Source organism: Staurois parvus, unplaced genomic scaffold, assembly GCF_062004578.1.
Source record: "Staurois parvus isolate SC_StPar_1 unplaced genomic scaffold, SC_StPar_1.0 ptg000264l, whole genome shotgun sequence".
NCBI classification, from domain to species: Eukaryota; Metazoa; Chordata; class Amphibia; order Anura; family Ranidae; genus Staurois; species Staurois parvus.
Genome location: NW_028318060.1, coordinates 12,025,957 through 12,047,166, shown reverse-complemented (window position 1 = coordinate 12,047,166; position 21,210 = coordinate 12,025,957). Strand labels below are relative to the sequence as shown.

The following is a 21,210-nucleotide window of genomic DNA, read 5'->3' as shown; positions in this document are numbered from 1 at the left end:
GTGGCAGTAAAACCAAAGCTGAACCGCATGCTTTTACTGAAACTCCCACTTCCCCAGCCACCCATTTGAGCAAAGGGTTTATTGTCTTAATAGTTGATGGTTGCAAAGTATTTCCAAACAAAGCTAAAAAAGTTCTTTTAGGTAGAATCAGACAAAGTGTCTGTGTTCTGTGTGTGGAAAAGCATGTATAACATGATCCTTTGTGCCAAGGTTTATGTGTGTCTGTTAGACTAGCACAATAATTAAGGCATATTTATGAGCACAAGGACTGTGACATATGTGCAGTGTATATAGCAAGTAGGCTCAGATTAAATTTAACCTATTCCTGTTAAGACACTGCTACTGTTGGGTGCTATCTGTACATGTTGACCACTCTCCTTGGCATGCTAGGTGCTTTTTTTTACATTTTATTTAGTGTGCCACTGGGTGCCCTAGGTCTTTTACTAACCTTGCAACACTCATGCACCATGATGAGAGTCTGTATTTAACTTTTCCTAGCTAAGAAGCAAGACAAAGTGGTTTGGGGTACTTATTTGTGGTCCACAGACTAATCTTGCTGCTCCTGATATCTATTCTATAGTACTCACAGGCTGCTGGGACTCAGGGCTGCCAGTACTACCATCATTGGTAGATTGATATGAGAAGAGTTGGGGCTTGTGGTGCAAAGAGGAAGTGGTCTGGAAAGGCTTGTGGCATTGGCATGGGACAGAGTGTTTGACTACATGTCCTGTTTTCAGTGTGTTACGAGTCTTTAGATGGTTCTCTGGCTTCTTTGTAGCTGTTGAATTACTATACTTAACTACCCCACTGACGTGAGGTTATTTCTGGCCCTGGCACCTTGCTAGGGGTTATCATTGCTGGTGGCTCTCATTGCTGGCCCCAATGGAGCTTATTTTATGTCCACAATCCCTTTAGTGTACCTCCAGGCTCTATTTAGTCTGTACAAAGGGGGAAGGAGGCACACTGCAAGCTATAGACTAAGAAACAAGTTTGGCCACTCCCATTTTGGCCACCCCCACCAACAAATGCAGGCAACGCGCTACGTGTGGTGCATCAGCTACTCTGCTTGTGCTTCCAGCACCTGCACAGCAACCCCAAAAAAATCTGGTTTGGAGCCACCCCTGCTGCTTTAGTAAACAAACCCCAGTCTGTTGGCAAGTACGGCCTCAAAAAACATTAGCAACAAAACGTGGGAACACTTTCTACAAAAGTGTAAGTGTGCAGTGGGATTTACGCACTACTGTTTAAAATATTGTAATGACGTAAAAGAACACTGTTTAATATTTTGGATAATAATTTCAAGCATTAAATAAATCACATGCGCACCTGAAGCTGAAATCTGACTAGCTGTTTAGTACAAGTACATTACCCTTTCAACTAGATTTTAAATCAGCTCAGTTCCTAATTTTGTTACAGTCTAAAGTAGAATGAAAACTTCAACACATACAAAATCAAAAATATTTACATGTATATTTATTATACTGTGAAATTAAAATGGTGAAATTATTGATTATTATTGACTGTGCCAATTGTGCTAAACATACATTTCTCACCAACCTAGCCAGTATCAGGGACATTTCCTTAATCATCTCATCCCTAATAAAAGAATAATAGAGCACAATGATGACATATAGGACCATAAGGCATTACAGTTGAGTTGAACAAAAATATATCTGTACCATAGCAGTTCTATGAAATGTGGCTATATATACAGAGTTCCATAGAAAAATGGAGTAAGTATACTGTTAAATGAAGAATTGCTGTAAATTCCACAGCATTATTCCATATAATTACTTGTTCTATGGCAATGTAGCTGAATTTGCTTTTGTTGCTTTTAATAATCTACATAATGCAACTGGGGATCCCCTTAGTTTGTTAACTGCCAGGAGCGCCAAGCTTCAGTCCTCATGCACACTTGACGTTTTTACAGCGGCTGTTTTTGGCTTTTGACATTTTTTTTCTACAGCCAGTAAACCCCCCAGCATGTTATCCTATGTGTTCATGCACACAGACTGTAATCAATGTTTTTTGGCAGGGATGGTTTTTGGCTGGAAAAAACTAGTGGATTGCTAGAGTTTTTTAGCTGGAAAAACGCTCTAATGCTGAAAAATGCAGTCAACATGGTAAATCGCGACAAACTGGCGTTTTTGGACTTTTTCTACCAACAACCCCCCACTAAAATGCAAACGCGGAAAAAACACGGCAAAACACTGCTAAACATTAATGCAAAAAAACTCACGTTTTTAACGTCACTTTACACAGCTAACGTTACCGGTGTTATTAAAATGCCCAGTGTGCATGGAGACTCATTCTGTTTGAAAAGCTGTTTGCATTTTCCTTTGGCAGTAATGTGTCTTAACCTGGAGAAGGTATTAACACTCTACTACCATCCAGAGGGATACGGTGTACTTTAACAATGCATTTCTGACTATGCAATGTTGAAGTCCAAAGCATCCATGAATTCCCAGGGTGGCAATTTTGTATGATACCAAAAAACCTGCATTAGGCCAGCTTCACACCTGAGCGGATGGTTGTGGGTGCAGGAATCGCAGCGGTGCCCTCACCTGCAGCCACACACAGCTAAATTACGCTGCTCTGTAGAGACGCGCGGGGCTGCCATTCATTATTAATGGCACCCCCACACATCCCCCATGACTGACTGCAGCTGGATTGAGGGACATGGTCTTCATTTTACAGTCAAATAATGTATCTAGATGCATATTTCACTTGCCCTCCTGAGGATTTATTCCCCTTCCTGACCAGGCCATTTTTTGCATTACTTTAACTGACAATTGCACGGTCATGCAACGCTGCACCCAAACAAAATTTACGTCCTTTTTTCCCACGAATTAAGCTTTCTTTTGGTGGTATTTGTTTGCCTGTGCGCTTTTTATTTTTTGCGCTATGAAAAAAAAAAAAAAGACTGACAACTTTGAGGAAAAAAAACAATATTTTTGACTTTTTGCTATTAAACATGATCAGTAAAAAAAAATCCCAATACGTGTAAATTAATTGGATTACGTGAAAGTTATAGCGTTTACAAATGGTGGTATAGATACCCGATTTTTTTTTTTTTTAATTTTTACTAGTGACGGCGTTCAGCGACTTATAGTGGGACTGCGGTGGGCATTCTGACACTGGGGGGAATTGACTTGTTGTAACTGAAATCCCCAGGGACACCAATACAGTGATTAGTGCTAAAACAAAAAATCACTGACACTGTACTAAGGGCGCTGGGCAAAAAGGGGTTAACATGAGGGGTGATCAATGGGTTAACTGTGTGCTGTTTCACTCTAATCTCTGTGTGTTGTTGCTTCACTGTAATCACACTGCTTTGGATGGCTGGTGATGTGCACAGCCATCCAAAGCAATGTGCACGAGCTGACAGGGAGAACTGTATTGTTTATATACAGTTCTCCTCCCCGACGGAGATCCTCAGCAATCACCGGGCGCTGGTGAGTAATCACTGGCCTTGACCCGATGATTGACAGTCGCACCCACGCATGGTGGTGCGGGTAGGGCTCACTCGCGCCCCCTACCCGGACATGAAAAATATATATATATATATATATATATATATATATATATATATATACACACATACTGTATATTTATATATATATTTATATATATATATATATATATATATATATATATATATATATATATATATACACACACACACACACATTATTTTGCGCACCCATGCCGCCCTGTAGCAGTATATCTGCTATAGGGCGGTCGGGAGGCTGTTAAATAAAGAAAATGTGGCTTATTTAGTACACAAAAACCATTTAGTGCTATTGTAGTATAACTCTAGGGAGTTATATAGTGCAAAGGTAAAATGCTCTTTAATGTCTAGGGTACTGGAAAACTCAGTTTCACTTACCTAATCATTTCCTAGACCTAAACAAGAATTCAACCCTTGCAGAGCATGAGGCATCCTCTCTACATGGGGGAATTTTTGTTTCCCCCAACATTTAAAAAAAAAAAAAAAAGTAAATGCCCATATTTTTGAAAAAAAGTGAATTTATTACATTAATTTTCACAGGTGCCTGCAAAACATTGCACCCACAATCAGTGGATGATGGATGTAGTGCCTGACTCCAGCAGACATTTCTTCCAGCTCCCTGCCCATACAGAGATACAGGGTTTCAGTTATAGAACTGGAGGAAGAGTCAATGAGCATTGAATGTGGTGATTACTGCACTTGTAATCAACTGAGAACTAAAAGTCTATCTGCCATGGTGACAGACAAGATTAGTAGTTCATTCATCACAGATCTCTCTCTGACTTCAAAAGTGACAGCAACTGCAGAACCTTTGCACGCTGTCACGGAGGAATGGGGCATTCTAATAGTGTGTGTGTGTACGTGGGGGTAATATATGGGTGCAATCTGCAACATGTTGCAAAAGGTTAGCCTTTAAACGTATAGAAGATCCTGTCAAAGTTTTATTTAACCTTCTTATTGGTACAGTTAGGTCCATATATATTTGGACACAGGCACAATTTTAGATTTTTTTCAGGTATTTACCAAAAAATATTCAATCTATAGTTATATAATGAATATGGGCTGAAAGTACACACTCTCAGGTTTAATTTGAGGGTATGTACATCCAAATTGGAGGAAGTTAAGAAATTACAGCTCTTAAACATAATTGGACAATTGAATCAAAAGCGGTTTCATGGCTAGGTGTGGGCTACTCATTATTATTATTTCTTCATCATCAATTAAAGATCCGGAGTTGATTCTAAGTGTGGTATTTGCATTTGGAATCTATTGCTGTGAGCCTACATCATGCGTTTAAAGGAGATGTCCATGCAAGTGAAACAGGCCATTGTTAGGCTTTAAAAATGAAACAAATCCATCAGAGAGATAGCAGCAACATTATTAGTGGCCAAATCAACAGTTTGGTACATTCTGAGGAAAGAAGAATGCACTGGTGAGCTCAGCAACATATAAAAGGCATGGATGTCCATGGAAGACAACAGTGGTGGATGATCTCAGGATCCTCTCTATGCTAAAGAAAAACCCATTCACAACATCCAGACAAGTGAAGGACACTATCCAGGAGGTGGGCGTATCATTGTCAAAGTCCAAATACAAAGGGTTCACCACAAGCTGCAAACCATTCATAAGCCTGAAGAATAGAAAAAGCCAGATTAGACTTTGCCAAAACACATCTAAAAGAGCCAGACCAGTTCTGGAAAAGCATTCTTTGGACTGATGAAACTAAGATGAATCTGTGCCAGAATGAATGGAAGAAAAAAAAAAAAAAAAAGAGTGGAGAAGGCTTGGAACAGCTCATGATCCAAAGTACATAACGTCATCTGTAAAACATGGTGGAGGCAGTATGATTGGATGGGCATACATTGGTGTTTATTGATGATGTGACAGAAGACAGAAGCAGCCGGATGAGTTCTGCAGTGTTTAGAGATATACTGTCAGCCCAGATTCAGCCAAATGCAGCAAAGTTGATTGGACCGCGCTTCACAGTACACATGGACAATGATCCAAAACACACTGCAAGAGCAACCCAGGAGGAAGGAAAAGAAGTGGAATATTCTGCAATGGCCGAGTCAATCACCTGATCTCAACCCAATGCACCATGCATTTCACTTGCTGAAGGCAAAACTAAAGGTAGAAAGACCCACAAACAAAGAGCAACTGAAGACAGCTACAGTTAGAGCCTGGCAAAGCATCAAAAAGGAGGAAACCCAGTCTTTAGTGATGTCCATGGGTTCCAGACTTCAGGCAGTCATTGCCAGTAAAGAATTCTCAACAAAATATTAAAAATGAACATTTTATTTTTTGACTATATTCATTAGCCTAATTACATTTGAACCCATGAAAATGGAGGGACTGTGTATAAAAATGGTTTCAGTTCCTAAAATCTGTACTTGATATTTATGTTCAACCCCTTGAATTAAAGCTGAAAGTCTGTACTTCAATTTCATTTGGATGGTTTAATTTTAATTTGTTCTGGTGGAATACAGAGCCAAAAGTATGAAAATTGTGCCTGTGTCCAAATATATATGGACCTAACTGTATGTCTGTTTCATTAAAAAAGAGAAATCTTTTTTGTTTTTTAAAATCATACTTATCTAGGTGGATGTCCCCCCGCCGACTCCAAGGGTGAGAACTGAGTGAGAAGACACTGCTGATCGCTGAGTTCTCACAGCTGCTCTGAGTAGAAAGCGGTAACTGTCATTCACTGCTCTCTACTTTGCCCCCCCCCCACAGTGCTAACTAGAGCACTGGGCGGTGGAGGGGACAGGAGTGACTGGCTTAGGCTTTCAGCAGCTCACTGAGAGTCAAATGCCGGTCCAAGCTGGATCCAGATGATATGGTTGCGATAATTCCCCAGCCTGGCCCAGGCGAGTAATGTCAGCCCGCTGTCGACTGTAAACGGGTCACAGAAGTGCAGAACGAACTGCACTCCTGTAAACCACAGGAGAAGTACAGCCAAATGAGAGTTGGCTGTATGTCTCCTTTGAATGTGTTTAAAGTAAATATGTTGATTCACTACTTAGTAAGTTTACATTCATATGCTTGTTGGTGAGCTCCCAAAAACTGAAAGAAGGATAGGGATGATGACCCTGAGGCATACATCTGCACAAAAGTCAGCAATGGCAGCTTCCTTTCAATATATCCTATTATTAGCATTAACAGTTGCTAAACTGTTTCTTACCATGTTCTTCCAAATTCCTGCTATAGCATGTTAGAATCTCAAAATCATATTATTGTGGAACATTCATCCTCTAGTCATAGACAATATCAGGGAAACACATGTATCAACCAATGGTGTATCTAGGTTTTGTGCTGCCCTAGGCAACACAAAAATCGGCCGCCCCAAACTTTCCCATGGAGAGAGTCTGACACCGATCAACAACCCCCCCCCCCCAAAGGAGAGAGCCTGACACTGACCAACACCCCCCAACCGCGGAGAGAGCATAAAACCAACCAGCAACCCCCCCCCCCAAAGGAGAGAGCCTGACACCAATCAACACCACCTCCCCCCCGGCCAAGAGAGCCTTCCACTACCACCGCCTCCCCGATACACCTGTCACCACCCCCCTCCCATCCCTGGCAAGAGAAAGAAACTCACAGACACTAACCTTCACAGCTCCGGACATCCCTGGGAATGAGAGTCGGGCTCTGCATACACCGTCAAGCAGCCTGCAAGCTCTCCTGGATTCCACCTGGTCCCCATGCGGCATGAGTTCAATCTTCCAGGGGGCACAGCTGCCCCCCTGAAAAATGCTACCCTAGGCAAATGCCTTGTTTGCCTTGTGGTAAATTTGCCCCTGGTATCAACTACAATCATTTTGTACAGTAAATGCTACCTAATTAAGAAAGTGGTACCCTGTGAAACTAACTTTCTGGTTCTGCATTTTAGAATCACCAGCCACATCCTATATAGACAAGAGGCTAAAGGGGCTGTATAAAAAGGACAATTTGGAGTGAGTGCTTTTAAAGAGACTTTCGACATTCGCTGGAGAGTTTATTATATGCACTCAGTTCTTGATTGGCTCTTGTGATAAAGAAGCCAGCTGCAGTTCAAGTGCCATGTACTCTGGAGGTCATTTTCATGAACATAAAAGATGTCAGCACTGTTTTGTTGAGCCTTTAAAATGTCATTTCCTGGACATAGCACATTTTACATTATGCGTTATTTCTGTGATTTTTGCAGTCCATGTCATTTCTGCCGCAAAGGTGATGAGTAGTGAATAACATTTTCAAAGTACTGCAAAAATATTCCTGACAACCTACAACTTCATCCCTTTATAAGAAGGTGGAAACATGTAAATTAATACCTTAAATTAACCTAGACTGAAATCATATTGTAAGTAGTATTGTAAGATATTGCTTTCTTCAGAAAGAAGCACAACATTTTAAAAAACAAATATTTACATATATAGTAAATATAATAGTGAGTCCATATTGAAACAGAGTAAAGTGAAGTAGATATCATGGAAGTATGTTTGTGAAGATTTTGCACATGTTTTTGTGCTAAAATTTGCTTTTAAATGCAAAACGTTCAATCACAGTTCTTTTTCATTATATTTATAGCAATTTCCAAATAAAATAAACATAATTGTGATGGGGTTTTCTAGGTCAGGACAGTATGTTGGGAGTGGTATGTTCCTGCAAGGAGCTTTTTGCTCTCAGAACAAGTGCAAATTCTGCAGCAATAATCCTTTCACATTAGAGTGTCCTTAACACTTATCCAATGCTTTATGAACATTACACTTATCCCTCAGTTACATTTACCTGCAGCCACTCTAATTTTACGATACTGTCAAAAAAATGAAATGTCACATTTTTGCAAAATGGCAACCTAGCGGACTTCCATAGATCACTGGTGTATGTAACGATCCCAGTAATTTTTTCAGATGTCTGCATCCAAATGCAAGTCAAATTTTAGGAATCCCCTGCAATAGGAGATTCTTTTATGGCGTGACACTCCATAAAACATGTCCTCTTCGAAAGAGTTGCAGACACCGCACCCATCATTGTCAGAACACTAAAATACACTGCTCAAAAAAATTAAGGGAACACTTCAGATCTCAATGGGGAAAAATATCATGCTGGATATCTATACTAATATGGGTAATGGGTGAGGAATGTAAGGGTTCCCCACCATTTGATGGAAATGAAAATTATCAACCTACAGAGGACCTATTTTCAAAGACACCCCGAAAATCAAAGTGAAAAAATGATGCAGCAGGCTATTCCATTTTGCTGAAATTTCATTGCAGCAACTCAAAATGATACTCAGTAGTTTGTATGGTCCCCACGTGCTTGTATGCATGCCTGACAACGTCGGGGCATGCTCCTAATGAGACGATGGATGGTGTCCTGGGGTATTTACTCCCAGATCTGGACCATGGCATCACTGAGCTCCTGGACAGTCTGAGGTGCAACCTGGCAGCGTCAGATGGACAGAAAAATTATATCTCAGATTTGTTCTTATGGATTTAGGTCGGACAAGCGTGGGGGCCATTCAGTGGTATCAATTCCTTCATCCTCCAGGAACTGCCTGCATACTTTTGCCACATGAGGCCGGGCATTGTCGTGCACCAGGAGGGACCCAGGACCCACTGCACCAGCATAGGGTCAGACAATGGGTCCAAGGATTTCATCCCAATACCTAATGGCAGTCAGGGTGCCATTGTCTAGCCTGTAGAGGTCTGTGTGTCCATCCATGGATATGCCTCCCCAGACCATCACTGACCCACCACCAAAATGGTCATGCTGAACGTTGTTACAGGCAGCATAACATTCTCCACGGCTTTTCCCGACCCTTTCATGTCTGCCACATGTGCTCAGGGTGAACCTGCTCTCATTTGTAAAAAGCACAGGGTGCCAGTGGCGGACCTGCCAATTCTGGGGTTCAATGGAAAATGCCAATCAAGCTCTATGGTGCCAGGCAGTGAGCACAGGGCCCACTGGAGGATGTTGGGCCCTCAGGCCACCCTCATGAAGTCTGTTTCTGATTGTTTTCTCAGAGACATTCACATCAGTGGCCTGCTGGAGGTCATTTTGTAGGGCTCTGGCAGTGCTCATCCTGTTCCTCCTTGCACAAAGGAGCAGATACCGGTCCTGCTGATGTGTTAAGGACCTTCTACGGCCCTGTACTGCTCTCTTAGAGTAACGGTCTGTCTTGTGGAATCTCCTCCATGCGCTTGAGACTGTGCTGGGAGACACAGCAAACCTTCTGGCAATGTCATGTATTGAGGTGCCATCCTGGAGGAGTCGGACTGCCTGTGTAACCTCTGTAGAGTCTAGGTATCACCTCATGCTACCAGTAGTAACACTGACCCCAGCCAAATGCAAAACTAGTGAAAAACAGTCAGAAAAGATGAGTGAGGAAGAAAATGTCAGTGGCCTCCACCTGTAAAACTATTCCTGTTTTGGGGGTCGTCCCATTGTTGCCCATCTAGTGTACCTGTTGTTAATTTCATTAACACCAGAGCAGCTGAAACCGATTAACAACCCCCTCTGCTACTTAACTGACCAGATCAATATCCCAGGAGTTTAATGGACTTGATGCTATACTCTGATTAAAAAGTGTTCCTTTAATTTTTTTTGAGCAGTGTATGTTTAGGTGATAATGAGGATAGACCCTCCTATTCAGAAATCAGTTAGAGAAAAAACACAGTGAAACAGATACAGATATGAATTTTTCAACAAAGTTTCCTAAAAGCCTTGCAATGAATATAGATCACCTAAGAGGGATTTTTTCCCTAAATAACTGGAGTCACACTTTATGTCTAAATTAAAGTGTTACAAAACCCAGGACCCTGCATTCACTATATCTGGTCTCCCACAGTACACAGAACAAGGAAGTGCAATTATTTCAGTAAATATAAACCACTAAATACCTTTTCTCATCAGCAGTTAGAAAAGTCCTTTGATTTCTATCTATCACTGGTTAAAGCTTGTAGGAAGAGTTTTCATTTTGCTCTAGGAGGATGCAGAACCCCTGACCTCTGTTTGGACAGTGCCGATTGGCCCTGTGCTAATTACATGCACTCTCCCAAGAAAAAAAAACCCCTCTCTAGCAATACACACCAAACTGAGCATGTGCAGAATGACTCCACACGATCTGTCTAATCAAAAGACAAGAGGGGGACACTGGAATAAGGGGAGGACCAGAGAAGTAAGGATCAAACATTGTTTTTACACAATGCAGAGGATTAACCCCTTAGGTTCCACAGTGACTATAACAAGCATGCTTTACTGCATATACAGACTGATTTTACTGTTGTGGGTTTAACAACACTTAAACCTTAACCCAAAACTAACCATCTACTGAAACCTCTAAGTGCAGTATGCAGCACAAAGCCTTAGGGACATATCATGCAGCATGTATGAATCTAGGATACAAAGAGGAAAGGATCTTATTTAAACAGAATATATATTTTGGGTTAAACTGTTATACTCATATGTGAAGAGGTGCAAGGTGTAATCACCCATCACCCAGTGCGTAATATGCCATACTTTATGTACCCTGCTCAATCTAGTGAATTCTCTGTTGGAAGACTCACTTAGATCATGGTTATCTAAGTTGTGATGAAGTACCGGGGTTGTCTAAGTTGTGATGAAGTGGCTGGAGGGCAATTTGAATTTCTCAAACTTCTACAGCGTTCTAGGAAATGTATGCGGCCCTCTAAACCAGCCTTTCTCAACCAGGTTGCCTTGAGGTTTCTTCAGGGGTGCCTTGACAAAATGTGTAAAAATTGCCCAAAACTTGTATACAAGCCAGCGGGTGGAACAAGCCTGTTATTTAGTTACACAAAGTCTCAAGTCTTCATTGCGCACAATTTACGATCTTCTAGCCGCCGGTGTACTGACAACCAATGACATCATCAGTCATAAGGAGGATGTCAGATGCCTACACAGCATTCTAGTTTGACCCTCCCCTGCCCCTTTCCATCAGTGCTGGGGTCACATTAACTCAGTGATGGAGAAAAACTGAGGGGCAAAAGAAACAGTGGAATACTAGTCTGTACCAGTGTGCAAAAGTGTGTTTGCTCTTGAAGAATAAATCGCCTAATGTTCAGTGTCCCACATGTGTGGATGTTGCTGCATTATATAAAAATATTAGAATAGTTTTTCACATTTTAGAATGGGGTGCCCGTTTAAAATTACGGATAGTCCCGAGGCACCCTTTAAAATTAAGAACAGTTTTGAGGCACCCCATTCTAAAATGGGGTGCCTCAAGACTGTCCATAATTTTAAAGGGTGCTTTGATTGAAAAAAGGTTGAGAAAAACTGCTCTAAACCCTACAGAAATAAACAAACTATTTAATTCACAAAGGAAATCTAAAAGTTATTATATGAAAAACATACATTGTCATGTTGCCTTTTTCTCCACCAGCCCTGAAAATAAGACAGAATGAATAAGTTTAAACTGCTTCATGAAATTAATATTTTCTTTTTTTTCCTAGTCTTAGATGTGATAATCCTCTCCATGCATCTCATCCTCTTTGATTGAGCATAATAAGGTCTTTGTCTGAACATAGCAAATTATATTTTACAGTTCACTTTCATCTTTTCAACTTGACCAATGAATAACATGATTAGCAAAAAATAAAATTAGCAATAATTAAGAATCACTCTTTAACAATTATTTCCAGAACCCCCTGCAAAGTATTTAATTAAACTGAAACTGTGTGAATTCTCTAAGTGCTTCTTCATTATTACTTATATATTAGGAATTTTAAATTTCAATTTTGGTAAAAATCACATGCACATAATTAAAAAAGAATTCAGAAGGAGGCACCTCTCCTTACTTGGCATGAGCTGCAGATGGCTGAATGAGGTCTGTTTTTATGCTGCAAAGATAAAGTTCAAGGCAAATTAAGGAGAGATGTTGAGTTAAATACAACTAATTAAACCACGTGCAGTGTCATATAATCATGCAATTTTCATATAAATTCTTCTCGATATAGAACATGGGCATGTAAAGAGCAGATACTGTAAAAACCCCCCCAAAAAAAAAAAAACATTTAACTGAGGGCTACACAACAAGCAAGCTTCACTGAATGCCAAATTTCCCTTGTTATTTAATTTACTGTATTAACTTGACATCTGGGGACTGACACAATGACCTGACTTTCAGTGGTAATTGTTTGATTGGAAACCCACAGTAAATAAAACACAAACATGACAAACTGTGAGGTCTTTTTTGCACAATTTATATATTTAAACATGCTAACATTAATGTTTCTCTTAAATGTAAGTAGGTGTCAGAGAAGCAGTACTGACAAGGACAAATTTTCAGCGCCCCTTTGACAGTCATCTTTTTGTTTTAGATATGCTCATACCTACCTGCCAAGAGTAATTAAGAACCCACAGGCCACCTACGGCATAATTTTCCTATATTCACATTCTCAATTTGTTCTCATTCATGCCATTTGTTGCTCCATTTGCTCCAGCGGCGCTCACAGCATGCTCAGGAACACTGTAATCATAATGGCATCAGTGGACAGACTGCATGCTGTGCTCTGAATCTTCAACAGGTTCTTGGCACTCTTGCCTCTATTTATGCAACATGATGAACACAATGTTCTTTTTAACACATATAAAATTTCACAGGTAGTAGAAAATTCTATGCCATATTACATGGCTCCTGTCTAAATTGGCCCTAGTATGTGTATGTATGAATGTGAGTTAGAGACCTTAGATTTTAAACTCCTTGAGGGTTAGGGACCGATGTGGATGTACAATACATACTGTATGTAAAGCACTTCATAAATTGATAGTGCTATATAAATACCTGTAAGAGATAAACAAATACCATATTGCCAAAAATTTTCTTTTTGAAATGTTTTGTATAAGGTGTATTTGATTTAACTCTGAATCTTCTGTGTGCTCCTCCTGCTACAGCCCCCCATATACTCACCTGAGCCCCCTTCTGATCCAGCGATGAGTATGGGAACTTTGGCTCCTCGGGTCTCTCCCTCCTCATTGGCTGAGACATAGCAGCGGGATCCGTTGGCTCCCACTATTGTCAATCACAGCCAGTGAGTCAATGAGGAGAGAACGGGGGTGGTGCCAAGCCACAGCTCTAGATGTCTTATGCAAGCATAGAGAGGGGCTCGGGAGCAAAATGCACCAGTGCCCCCATAGCAAGCAGCTTGCTCTTGTGGGCACAGGTCAAGAGGGAGGAGCAAAGAGCACCGGCGGGGGACCCAAGAAGAGGATCAGGGCTGCTCTGTGTAAAGTCACTGCACAGAGCAGGTATGTTTTAATTAAAAAACACAAACCTTTAGAATCACTTTAATGCTCTATTTTGCTCAGAGATGATAGTAAAAGACGGATGTCTGGGAAAGTTCAAAGAAAGGACGAACCAAATTGGATATGCATCCTAACAGAAGTGGCGTTTAAATAAACAGCGCATCTCTGATAACAAAGTGTTAGTGTGATTGGTTGCCCTGGAGCAATATACTTCATACAAGAGGCCTTTTAATTAAAAAGGAGTGGTTTCAATATACAATCTTGGTTGTGTCTACTATATGATGGCAACTACTACAGTATATGGAGAAAAGGTTTTTCTCATTGGATTTGTATAGATCTGTTATCATGAAGAAGCAGATATTTGCTATCAAAAAGCCAATTGTTAGGAAGTTAAAAAGTGACATCTATTCTATGGATTGGGATAAGTGTCCAGAATGACTCTACCATGTGGTGTTTGCACAAAATACTCTTGTTCAGCATGCTTGCAGTAACAAACTTAAGGCAGCATCTCCTGACAGGTATTCTTTCAAGTTTTCTGTCCTTTGGGAAGAGATTTGTTCTCTTACTCATGAAATGTGCTTCATAATCTGCTATGTTCACAGACCGCACATATTAGAATACCAGGAATTTGCAGTGGAAGTTTAGAAATTACACAGAACACATCCTCATCACCCCTTTTAGAAAGTCATACTGAACAACAGAGCTCTTCTGCTGTCATTGAAGTTGCTAATGAGACTCAAGCAAATTAAGTACTATAAATATTAATTGTTTACTAATAGACTTTCGCCTTGCGGTATAATCAGGATGACACAAACAGGAGTTATTAGCATGCATACAATTCTCCCTGCCATACATTACATGAAGTCAATTTATAAGAAGAGATACAGTCATCTTATCTGGTCTTACTGAATAATTGCAACTTATAAAACTGCTTTGCAAATATTTTCTGCCTAAATCTGTTTGATGAATATACCTGCAGCTTTCCTAATGGCATCATTTTTTAAACCTATCATTAGTTTAACAGAATTGTTAACATTTATTAATGTTTTAAAACTTTTATTTATTCACATTATTGTGTATACCTCTAAAACACACATACAGTTAGGTCCATATATATTTGGACGCAGGAACAATTTTAGATTTTTTCAGGTATTTACCAAAATATATTCGAGCTATAGTTATATAATGGATATGGGCTGAAAGTGCGCACACTCAGGTTTAATTTGAGGGTATGTACATCCAAATTGGAGGAAGGGTTTAGCAACTACAGTGCTTAGGAGTAGCCATCCCTTCTTTTTCAATGGACCAAAAGTAATTGGACAATTGAATCAAAAGCAGTTTAATGGCCAGGTGTGGGCTACTCCATTATTTCTTCATCAATTAAGCAGGTAAAAGGTCTGGAGTTGATTATAGGTGGGATATTTGCATTTGAAATCTATTGCTGTGAACCTACATCATGCGTTCAAAGGAGCTGTCCATGCAAGTGAAACAGGCTTCAAAAACTAAACAAATCCATCAGAGAGATAGCAGCAACATTAGGACAACAGTGATGGATGATCGCAGGATCCTCTCTATGGTAAAGAAAAACCCATTCACAACATCCAGACAAGTGAAGGACACTCTCCAGGAGGTAGGTGTACCATTGTCAGTCTACAATCAAAATAAGACTTCACGAGAGCAAATACAGAGGGTTCACCACAAAGTGCAAACCATTCATAAGCCTGAAGAATAGAAAAGCCAGATTAGACTTTGCCAAAAAACATCTAAAAAAGCCAGACCAGTTCTGGAAAAGCATTCTTTGGATGGATGAAACTAAGATTAATCTGCACCAGAATGACGGGAAGAAAAAAGTGTGGAGAAAGCTTGGAACAGCTCATGATCCACACAACGTCATTTGTAAAACATGGTGGAGGCAGTGTGATCGCGTAGGCATGCATGGCTTCCACTGGCACTGGGTCATTGGTGTTTATTGATGATGTGACAGAAGACAGAAGCAGCCGGATGAATTTTGCAGCCTTCAGAGATATACTGTCAGCCCAGATTCAGCCAAATGCAGCAAAGTTGATTGGAAACAGCTTCACAGTGCAGATGGACAATGATCCAAAACACACTGCAAAAGCAACCCAGGTGCTTTTGAAGGAAAAGAATTGGAATATTCTGCAATGGCCAAGTCAATCACCTGATCTCAACCCAATTCAGCATGCATTTCACCTGCTGAAGGCAAAACTAAAAGGCAGAAAGACCCACAAACAAAAAACAACTGAAGACAGCTGCAGTTAGAGCCTGGCAAAGCATCAGAAAGGAGCAAACCCAGTCTTTGATAATGTCCCTGGATTCCAGACTTCAAGCAGTCATTGCCAGTAAAGGATTCTCAATATTAAAAATGAACATTTTATTTATGACTATATTCATTAGCCTAATTACATTTGAGCCCCTGAAAATGGTTGCAGTTCCTAAAATTTGTATTTGATATTTGTGTTCAACCCCTTGAATTAAAGCTGAAAGTCTGCACTTCAATTTCATTTGGGTTGTTTCGTTTTAATTTATTCTGGTGGCATACAGAGCCAAAAGAATGAAAATTGTGCCGGTGTCCAAATTTTTATGGACCTAACTGTACATATGCACAACAGTCATAACTGGTGTACTCTAAGTTCTTCTTTCTGTTTCGCTGTTCCTTTTATCTTAATGCAAGTCTGGGTTTACAGCGCCTACTTTTATTGGAAAACAACAGGGTAAGTGGCTTTTCTCACAATTGATTTTACACAGCAGTCATTTAGCAACTAACATACAGCAGCCTCAGTCCAAGCTTAAGTAATGTTCTTAAGTTTCTTATACATAGTACACACTATAAGTGTTTTTTTTGTTTTGTTCAACATAATGGACTAAACAAAAAAAACTGACAGACTGCTGTACTAACACAAGTGATGTTAGTACAGCGATCTCCTTCACTGTGCTATTATATTCTGACAGGGGGCTTGCCACCCCGCCAGAACACACAGGTCAGCGCTCACAGCCATTGGCTGAGAGCGACGATTAGAAGGTTGTTTTCCAGCAGATTCTTTAACCAAACCTAGTTTATAATTATTAAAATATCACAGGAAAATGTAAGGGTACCCATAGGCCTTAAATAATGTTGGCTAGATTGGGTAAATTTATAGTCAGATTGGGAAACCCCAATAACTATGTAAAACCCTCCGCAAACCTGGATGAGCTTGTCAGGGAAAATTCAGCTTGGACGGATGTTCCTGGTTGATTGATATTGTTTCTTTTACGACACAAAAGGCCTGCAGCACTCCCTCTTGAAAGTTCACTTGATGTAAACTTACATGTTTAGAAAACAATCATCATTAGAAATATCAGCAGGCAGCCAAGTCATGTAGGCATGGTTGGGTGCCATTTAAAGTCTGCAGGCACCTTTAGAACACTCCACTTGGATAAGCAGGAGATGTGACTATTAGTCATATAAGCACGCATTACCAGTGAAAACAAGAACATGAAGACAAAGAAAGACATGACACAGTAAATTAAAAATGAACAGTCAAATCTGTAAAGATGTCACGGTCATCTCAGTGTGGTACACAGTCCTAGAGACATGTATATATTCCAAAGACAACAACACAAACCTATAGCATAAACCATGTCAAAAGTCTAAATAGGTAAACAAAAAGCAAACCATGAATCCTTGTAAACTACATTCCACCTAATTGAGTCCCTTTGGTGCTCAGAAGCTTACAGATGTACTGTCTTTTCTTTTATCAAGACAAGGGGGTCTAAGGAGTGTAGAGATTAAATCATCTTTGCTTTGTACTGGGAGATCCAGAGCAGATGATGCTATAAGGTTAATATATTCACTGAAAACTGGCTTCAGGCTCTGTATAATGTGCAAGAAATAATTCCACACACAAGTGCTAGAACTTAAAACGATTGCTCAACAAAGTCACTTTCAAAAGTTGAATAACTCTGTTGTAGAGCAGTCAAATAAGCGATAAGAAAGAGACGCATTAGTGAAGCACCAGGATTGTATTCACAAAGGAATAGGCTACAGGCAGCCTTGTATAACTCCAGATCCTTTGTCTGGTCATTGTCATTACACTGGCAGCACTGCCAGGAACAAAGTAAAAGTATGGGATGCCCATATCAAATTATGCCACACCAGCTACAGGATGCAAACTTCTATTGTGATGTGTTTAGGTAATACCAAGTCAGATTGACTTCAAATGGTTTTAACGAACAAAAAAAAAGCGCAAGAAAAGACAATGATGAGATTTTTTTTTTCTGCTGCCCCTTCCACTAACAAATGTAGGACTTTGAAATTTCATCTTGTTTTATTTCTCTACAAATAAAGGACAATGAACAGCAAAAACATGAAAGGCTACATAGGCAAGACCTATATTTTATAAGTGTTGAGAAAAGGCTTCAGGAAATAACAAAAGTTCTACACATTGATACTAGCATACATTTTAGTGATCACAATGGAATACCTCTAGAAACAGTATATGAAATATAAATGCTGAAGATTTCAAGTTCTGTTTGCACAGTTTTCTTCTATCTTTACCCTGCAAATAATATGTGTATGCCAGACATAGTCCATATAAGGCTCAATTCACAAAGCTAACACACCAGGATAAGGATCTTTATTTAACATTTTGTCAGCTGATTCGAATGGGATTTGAAAATTACATTTGAATGGCAAAAAAAGTGATTCTCATGTGAAAGTTTTGTGAAGTGAGCCTATGAGTTTTATTTATGAACATCTTTAGGTCCAAGGTAAACACAAAAGGTTACATGTAATGCTCTCTGTACACATAACACCTATTGAAAATAAAAAATAACTGCTAAGATCCTATTCCCATGAGGGCACAAACATTTGTCTCCCGTGCAGGGCAGTTTTTACCGAAATGGGGATAAACAGCTGTGGCGTGCATCCCTGTGCTGGCGCCTCATTCATTTCTTTTGAAACATGTGGCTGCATGGGCATAGGTGTTGTATCCTAACATGAGGGTGTGTGCAGGTGCAATTTAACTTAATTTGTTTTGTTTTGCAGTCTCCCCCTCCCCGCTTGGTGATTTCATGGTGATCCAATACTGGGTAATTACAGTTACATAGATTGGGATTAGTATCTATTTTCTTTATATATATATATATATATATATATATATATATATATATATTAATTTATTGATTGTATTGTTAATGATGATGATCAGCTGGCCATGACCTGAGGCAGCAATTCAACCTATCCTGCTTCACAGTTTCCATGAGGTTCTCCCCCTCATATACTGTCTTTGGTTTGAAGCAAACAGATCTACTGTTACTAAACAACCCTATCTTTGATTGATCAGGCTTCAGCATATTATTTCAGAAATCATGGTCGTTGCCTATATGTTCAATGGCACACTGTAACCTTGCTCTAATCTTTTTTTCATAAATGGTTTGCAAAGACCTTTTCTTATTTCACTTCTGATGCAAGTTGGTTATGATTGCAGATGCATGCACTTGATCCCAGCTGTTGCAAGAGTTACATCAACAACATGCAATGAAATTCTGGGGTTCTTGGAAACTTCGATTAGCATCAGACGGTGAGCTCTTGGCTTGAATCTGCTGGGCTGGCCCGTCCTTGACAAGTTGCTAGTTGTTTAAATGTGAACTCACTTGTATATTATTTTCCTTACAGTGGAATGATTGATTTCCAATCACATGGTGATCCTTTTAAATCCCTTGCAAGACTTCTAGACATTCACAATTTTCTGGTGTTTAAATAAAACAGGTTCCACTTGCACACTACCTAAGGAGGTTCTAATCACTGGCACCCAAACTAAACACCAGATAATAACTGAATGGGTTTAAAGTGGTGATAAATATAGGGGTGTGTACTTATTACATATGAAAAATCTGAATTTTTGTAAACTTAATGAAAAGGAATATACAATGTCCATTTTATGTGTTGTTTCAAGGATATTATCCTAATCTGTACTTACTTTTTGAAATGTTTGCCTGTTCCAATATGGAAAGGTCTAAGGTCTACAATTTCCATGAGGTGTACTTACTTTTTGACCCGACTCTATACACAGTAGATGAATGTCTTGTGTCATCACTAAGATTTCCCTGAAAACACACTCTAACCCTGGAAACACAAATATATGTACAGCATATGAGTACCTGCGTAACGAAGAGTCGGGACCAAATTCCTCATTGATCAGCTCCGCCTCGCTCTGGGCAATTCTCATGGCAAGCTCCCGATCTCTTCGCTCTTGCTCAAGTATAGTCTGCTGCTGTGACTCTTCCTCTCGGTCTCTCGCCAGCTGCATCTCCACCTCGAGCTGCATATACAAAAACATATCTGCTGATATTTTGAAGTTCACATTAATAATGATTCTTGTCACTATTAAATCATTTTATTTAGCTGGTATTAAAAAGACGAGAGGGCAAAAAGAAAATTATCAGGAATACCACAGCATTCCTCCTTTTTATCACAGCCTCTGTTGACTGATAAGAAGGTATGCACTAAATCTTGCCAGTGCCAGTATACCACTGCTGTGGTTTTTTTTTTTTTTTAATTAAGAAAAGTCCTAAAGCAAGCAGTGGCATGGTGTTTGACTTTAGCAATTTACAAAACCTGATAATCCACTTTAAATTCATGGAACTTTCAAGAAAATCTAGGACTTGTAGCCTCACTGTTGAAATTATGAGCCGAGTATAATATTTTAAATACGCTGTTTTATTTTAACTATAATCAGCAAAATGCATGGTTATTTTTGAGAATCAACTTTCTACAGAGTCAACTGAATCAGGAGCAGAGCAAATTAAATAAAGACATAGTAAATTTTCCCAAATGCTAGTCCCATCAGTGATTCTCCTTTCCTGACATCCAAATAGTTTCTGAAAGGTAACCAGATCCAGTACCTTTCATAATATAATGATTTATGAAAGTCATAGAAGAAGAAATATCCATCCTGGTTTGTACAATGTCACATCTGATAAACTATGAGAGTCATGACAATTGCACAAGGCTATGAATCTAAGACACTATTCACTTGAAAAAATGGTCAGAATACAAAATTGCAAATAGAACCTTCATGATATGCTATGCTTTGGGCAACCATAAAAAATGTTTTACTCAGGCAACCATGAAGCAGTTGTATTGTTTGGATGCCACCTCCCACCTACATGCACACAAATGAGCTTACTGCCCCATTATTATTATCCTTGGCACAGCAAGAATTAGAAGTCAAAGGTTTCAACTTATGCTGGCTGAGCATACTATTTAGAGGTTGCTGTGATTCAAACAAATACTTAATTACAGTGTGTGAAGAACTTTAACCTCTTCATGACAAAAGGTAAAACAACACCTGAAACCAGTGCTTCAACTTTGGCATGTGCTATTGAAACTGTACATATCATTGCAACCACTTAGTGTATCTAGTGTAAATTAAACCTTGTGGGTTTTTTTTTAATAATAA

The 21,210-nt window shown here is 39.6% G+C and overlaps 1 protein-coding gene across 5 annotated transcripts in view; it reads right to left on the bottom strand.

Moving 5' to 3' along the window:
- The window catches only part of MYO6 (myosin VI), a 374,955-nt gene that overhangs the window by 26,108 nt on the left and 327,637 nt on the right, over nucleotides 1-21,210 (bottom strand). For 2 of the 5 annotated variants that reach the window (XM_089681402.1, XM_089681403.1), the window contains exons 28-30: nucleotides 19,910-20,070; nucleotides 12,304-12,345; nucleotides 11,861-11,890 (exon numbers count right to left, since the gene is read on the bottom strand). In XM_089681402.1, the coding sequence (XP_089537528.1) occupies nucleotides 11,861-11,890; nucleotides 12,304-12,345; nucleotides 19,910-20,070 (233 nt within the window). The remainder of the gene's footprint in view (nucleotides 1-11,860; nucleotides 11,891-12,303; nucleotides 12,346-19,909; nucleotides 20,071-21,210) is intronic. The other 3 variants (XM_089681406.1, XM_089681407.1, XM_089681405.1) reach the window with 2 other exon arrangements.